The 6,619-nt window shown below is 42.0% G+C and overlaps 1 protein-coding gene across 1 annotated transcript; it reads right to left on the bottom strand.

The window, feature by feature from the left end:
* Positions 1-2,509: 2,509 nt before the first annotated feature.
* On the bottom strand, positions 2,510-4,356 carry LOC143179082 (uncharacterized). Its single transcript, XM_076378104.1, has 3 exons — positions 4,186-4,356; positions 3,765-3,880; positions 2,510-3,684 (listed from the first exon to the last, which is right to left on the bottom strand). Exons 1-3 carry the CDS (start codon positions 4,354-4,356, stop codon positions 3,327-3,329), a joined length of 645 nt encoding a protein of 214 aa, XP_076234219.1. The 3' UTR covers positions 2,510-3,326.
* Between the last annotated feature and the right edge of the window lie 2,263 nt (positions 4,357-6,619).

Genomic DNA, 6,619 nt, shown 5'->3' with positions numbered 1-6,619 from the left:
AACGTCGAACGAACGGTTCACTCGGTTCACTGAGTACGGTCGCGGTCCGTGCTGAGGCCGGAGGTGAAGTGCACCGGTGAGCGGGACCTACCTCCTCCTTGGCTGCCGTTCCTGCCTCGGTTGCCTTTCATTCCTCCTCTCCGGCCAGCCGGAGAATTCTCCACGCTCACCTTGCTGCAGCTAAACAACGCCGCCCTGGACTCGATGGACTCGCTGCGTCCTCTGCTGGGGAAACCCCGCTCCTCGACCACACACTTTGCTGCTCTTTCGCGCCTTCCTTTCTTTGCGCTTTCTTCCTACTTATTCTTAGGGACATTTCTACAACATCTTTTTTTTTTAATTTTAGGGTTTGTAGTCGTTGCTGAAATTCTCTTTTTAAGATTTGTGTTTGGGTCTGGATTAGGTAGGAGAGCTGATTGTAATTTTATGATTGGTATTAGTCTAGTGAGACGTAACCCTAGCGAAAGCGGTGAAATCGAAAGTATAGAGTTCGTTGTCGCGTATTTTCGATGCGCTCGTTCATTCTATGCATTATCGATCGCCAAGGCTGAGTTAAATGTTGCATGTCGTGCGAGCACGTCGCCACGGGAATTGTCTTTGGTGCAATTTCTCTTTACAAAACATAGAACAATATCATCTTGCAGAGTTGCAAAAAAAGTTTATAAATTCTACTCTTGGAAACTTTCTTACTAAATCAATTAGCACACAATCACTCGAGCTAAAGAATTGCATAGTGTAATAACTCTGGTCGATGTGAAATTCATTGGCTCTAATCCCATGTCATAGTAGCAGAGACGTTTCTGCATTTCCAGAGGATCGACAAATAGTTGCAAATGAATTCGTTCTACGATGGCTAATTAACTGATAGGGAAACGCTCTACTTTCTCGGTGCATGCAATTACCAGGCAGAATGGTTCGACAATCGCCTAAGAAAAACAAAGTTGCAAGACTAAATTTTTCCTGTTCCTATTCCGTGTCAAATTTGCTCTTTAATCCTGTTTCGCCTTCACCCGAAGAGAAATTCCTCCCATGATCGCTTCGTCCTTGATTCTGACGTAGATTAACAGCTAACCCAGGTAGATCCTCGTGAAACAAAGATCCTGTGGTCAGAATGGTACAGATGACGAAATCAGTAGTCGTCATCGAGTTCAGGGTATTTCCAACCGGAAGCACTCCAAATCTTTACAGGGTGTTGAGAAATAAACATCCCTCCTCTGACATAAAATTTCCTCTTCCTCCAAGAAATTTTGTCAAAGCTTTAATGCCTTCCTCTACAAATTTTCAATTCATCGTGGTTACGGTACGCATACAAAACTCCCGGAGAAAGCCTTAGTGGGTCAGGGTAACGATACGCCTCGAGATGCTTTCGCGAAGTCACAAACAAAGTCACCGTGTCTTGGGTCCTGTTCGAAATGAGATGCCGAAGGCGTTCGGTCTTCGAAACAGGATTACAGAGCAGAGTTCCCTCGAGAATGAGTCACCCGGTAGACAAACGGTCGAGGACGGCCTCGAGTTGGGAGTTTGGGAGGAGAAATCTTTCACGGGGGAAAAGCGAGTGGGCTTTAGTCGACGATCGCAGACACGTGGCTCCAGGTTCGTAATGATCTCCACGCTTCTCTATGCTCATATCTTATGTCATGTAGTGGTTAAGCAGGATGGTATAGAAATCTCCAACGCCAGGGAATCGTTTTCGTTTCTACGTTAGAATCTTTCATTCCAATGCATTCGACGTCTTGAGTGTCTCTTGTTTGATTTTCTTTCTGTACTTGTTCTAAGGTGGGGTTCAACAGTCACGTATCCTGGACGAGGATCTCTAACTTCGCCGAAGAAACGAGGTGTTAGTCACCGGTACACCTTTCGGATTTTCCAGAGGGACTATCGGTTTCGAGGATCGCCGCGTTTGGACTGCCACTGGCATCACAATGAACGTGATTATTGTTCGCCAGGGATGCCACTGAATGCTAATTACTCGAGGCTTTCTCATCGGCCTGTTGTTTGGTAATCGTTGCAGTCTTTCATGTTTCTATAGGCCACGAAAAATTCGACGGCGGCATTAATCAAAGTGGAGGTGGTAGATGAGTGTTCATTATGAAAGATTTCGTAATTACTTCTATGTGCCATGGTAAAAGGGATGAAGGAAGAATGGGAGCAAAGTGTTACGTTAAGAGCGTACGTGGAACTGAGAGGTTGAGATTCGATGAAAGCGTGCCAAGCAATCTGCATGTGCACGCTTCCCGTTAATTTGCAAGTCGTGTTATCGTACATTATCAGCCGGTTGTTTTGTCTCCCCTTGCATTATTTATTACACGTTGCTGCGTGGGCTGAACAATGAATAGAGATATTCAAAACGCAGACAATCGAGGTTTATTAATACTCAGTTCTGTTCAATTTAGTCCAGCAGTTTTTTTTTCTTTTTTTTAAATTCAACTATAGATAACGAAAACCTAACTGAACAGTCCACCAATACGATGCAAGTGGTTTTTGAAATTCAAATTCAAAATTGAAAAAATCACTGTTAGAATATACGATTTTTTTTACTTTTATATGCAATCAACAATTATTAATATCCGCAAATGGAAGTTCTCGATAACATTCTTGGTTTTGCTCGTCTCCTTGTTGCTTTTTCAAGATAAGACTCCATACCTAGGAAGCATTTTTTTCAGATATGAATGCTGCGTTTCAGACTAGCAACTATCACGCTCAAGCGGAATATGGATCATCGGGAAGATTGCATCGAAATGCAACGATACGGTAATTGCACAAGGGTTGAATTTACCGCTGGCAGGACTCGTTGCAATTACCGTTGCACGCGAATTTACGTTTCGCGCGGGGCCGCCGTTAATGACGCAATTACGACTGCCGAATTACGCGCAATTTATTTAACGACGTAGGAACAGCTGCTAGCCAGTCGTTCGCGCCAACTCTCTGTTCGTGATTCCTTCTAAATTCTTCATTCAAGAATTCATATGCCGACGTATAACAAGGCAACAGAGGAACAATGTTTAGGTTTAAGTAAATCGTACTAAACCTTTTTGTTAAATAATAATCATATTCTTCACACTTTCTAGTCCCATCTAAGAGGATTCTGCCTAATCAAAGTCGAGTCACTTGTCGCGAGTTCTCCTGAGATTCCATGTATAAAAAAATTCTATTCGATTAACATATCTATAACGCCCTTTCGACTGAAGCTAATAGGATCTTAAAGGCCAGGGATGCTTCAGTGAAATAACACAGTAGGTACTTCCTACTCTCTTCAAGACTGATGCACTAAAAAGTCTATTCTTCTCATGACACAGCAAAGTCCGAGCATCGATTGAAAAGTTCATTTACGAAAGAATGGAGACGTCGGCACAGTTCCTGAAGGTCTCCTGGGGTCCACAGCCCAAACTGGAAGTGCCGTCGTCACAGGTGCCCCAGTTATTTCCGCAGCGATAATTCCATCGCAGCACACAATGTTCGCAGGTGACATCTTTCGGCAATTGAAGTGACACATCGAAGTTCATCTGTTCGCGTTCCACTTTTAAGGAATCGGAGCCATTCGTCAGTTCAAGAGGATGGCGATTGAAGCAGTCCTCTGTTTCAAGGTCATGAGGATGCTCCAGTGGGCAGAGTTGGAACGAGAAGGTTCCCAAATGATTGGCAGACAGCTTCACCGTCACGGTAATTGTCTCGCCTGGCTGGTACCTGAAATAAGCAGGTGGTTCGATTGTCTTATGATCATAAATCTTCAAAGAGAACTCGAAGATCCAGCTGAGAGCATTTACCTTTTCACAATTATACCAGTTCCATAAGTGCCACCATTCTCGTTGGGCCGAGGACGTGGGAGGGCGTAATTGTCACCACATTCACCGCACTTCCCGCCGTTTTGATCCCACTGAATCTGTGACGATGATTAAGAATTAGAGTAGAATTTTCCTACGAATAGCTCTAATTATTAAGCATTTCATGCCACTGTTGTTACTAAGAATTCAAATAAATTTTGGATGTGTAATCCGAGAAATGAAATGCAATTCTCTGAATTATTTCCTTCCTTGCTTCGCTGTACTGCAAGTTGCATTCCCACAGGGTACACTCTGCTGTTAAAGCTGGTACCAAAAAGTTGCCTTTTCTTGTCCCGAATTCAATTCTTTGCACTGACTTTTATTTTTCTTTTCTTTTTAGAAAGTGTTTAACAAAAATTCTTACGCCAAGTCCTCCGCAGAAGAGCTCGTTGTCATTGTAATTCGGCTCGGTAGGGAATCCTTTTCTCCAGGCACTGCTTCGACTTACGGGATCCAGCATCATCCCGTGGCCATAGATTCCCTGAAGGGAGATAGCCGGTAAACATGCGATAAGTAGAAATTTCGCGTATGCCATGGTACACCACTTGTCACAGATTATGCTCACCGGATTGTTTCTCCTCTTTTATATATAAAAGGTGATACAAGTCCTATCGTAAGGTTCACCTCGAATGAATCGACGTGGAACTAATGATTAATCGATATTTTATCTTATCGGGCGAATTGCGTGCGAATGTATCGCCTGTCGTTCAGGTTTCATAGTTTTTCATCTGTCGAGACGATTACGATCCAAATAGATCTTCTCTTCTGATTTACATAGAAAAAGTGAATGTACGCTGTTTTCATTCTTATTATTTTTACGCTCGACGTTTTCTTAAGTGAATTAAATTGGACCACAGAAATGTGGAATAAACACTTTAGGTATTTTCGACTGACATAACGATTTTGTTAAACAAATCTTGCACTCCAGAAACCTGTTTCAACATATCCAGATTTTTCATATTGATTCTTCAAGGTTGTGCCATGGATTTTAAAATGCTTATCTTCAGGAAAAGGGGCGTAGATACGTCATTTTTACGACACAGTGAATCAGAATTTTCCGATCAAAAGGAAATCATCTTCGTGAAGTGGTATATCTACGATAACAATGTCTCTCTAACTCTAAGTTCCTTCCACATAGAATCGATTTTGATGGATTTAGATTTGCGGCCAAGGTTAGACAATCGGTAGACAGCAAAAAATACTGCTTTTACAGAAAAGGTTACTCAAGTGATAATACAAACCAAACAAATTGGTCCAATTAATTCAGCGATGGATATTGATCTTTCTTATCTTCTCGATGTACGTATTTAAAAGCATTAAAACGACTAATCTGTCGGAGGAATTAACGGAACATTGTACATCAGCTGATACATTTTTACGAAATCTACTTTTATCATAAAATAAAGACAAGAAAAGTGTTCCGAATTTGTTCAAGTTTAACTTTTTCATCTATCCTTGGAAAAATTGAGAAAGTCTAAGATAATACGAGAATGTGGAGTTTTTTTCCTCTGCTGATTTGCAATATAAACTTCTTATCAATGTGACATAATGCTGATTACTGGTAACTAAGAAATTTGTTATCGATTGTTTATTATCGCTCCTGTCTGTTTCCTGAGAATGTCTTATCTTCGTACCTCATTGTTAGATTTTATTCTTCAATTTTTCTGGGAAATTTTGTAGTTCGAATTCTTGATTCACCAATGTAAAAATCCATATCAACGCTTCCGCAACATTCAATTTTCAGTATCATGTCTTTGATAGCTGCTTATGCTACAACAGATATAGTAGCAACCTTTTTCAATCAATCGTTGCAAACGTGGGTCTGTCACCAGAAGCTATCGTCCGTAGGTAATATAGAATGGTTCTAAATTCCCGTAAGAGCACAGCTAAATTCGTTCATCGATTTGCTGAAGCGAGAATTTAGATTTGTAGCGCACTAAAATAAAGCAGTATAAACTTAAAGAGAAAATATTGATCAAACGGGATGAATGAACAAGTGGAGCACGAGGATAAATATACAACGTACGACATTTATTCTCTCGTTTTTCCTTAAATCGATATCCTACGTACGGATAGATACAGAGGATCCTATAAAGGTACATGAATTTCCATGAATCCTGAAAATTCGAGGAGATATACCAGCGTACCCTTACGACATCCCTTTCAACTCCACTCCGTCGTGTGCGTACAACTATGTCTGCGTGTGTGCGTATCCGTACCGTTTCCTCGCTCACAAGGTCTCCCTCGGATTCACACCACCTCGCATCCCTTCACACTTTTCAATTTTTCATTCGGCCAGCACTCCTGTTTCCTTTTTCGACAGCCCTCCTGTCTCACTGCACAAGTGCTTCTCGTCTCTTCTTTTCCCCTTTTAGAACGAAACATCGCTCGACGCGCACAAATATCACGAACAAGAGACAGACAATTCAGAGCTTCCCCAGGACTCGCAGTCCACTCAAATTTTTTCCCTATTTTAGGTCCTAGAAATTCGACGACGCCATCGTTTCAACATGTGCCGCTCTCCTTTCATTTTTTTCTCTTCCATGGAAAGCAAGAATGATGTTCAGTTCCGAATCGAGTCCGCGTCGGTCAGAAAACGCTTGGCCAACATCAAATCGTGACGCACGATATTTACAATGTCCTAGGTCGCTTTCGCAGCGCACAGACGATCGACACAGTCGAGAAGAGCCAGCAGGGCTCGTCACGACGATTCCCGACGAATCGATAAATAATTCGAGTCGGGACATGCCGCCCCTTAAAATTCGAGCGCGAACTTCATCTAAATTTCAAGCACGCCC

This window comes from Calliopsis andreniformis, chromosome 5 (assembly GCF_051401765.1).
Source record: "Calliopsis andreniformis isolate RMS-2024a chromosome 5, iyCalAndr_principal, whole genome shotgun sequence".
NCBI classification, from domain to species: Eukaryota; Metazoa; Arthropoda; class Insecta; order Hymenoptera; family Andrenidae; genus Calliopsis; species Calliopsis andreniformis.
This window is presented reverse-complemented; position numbering and strand designations above follow the sequence as displayed.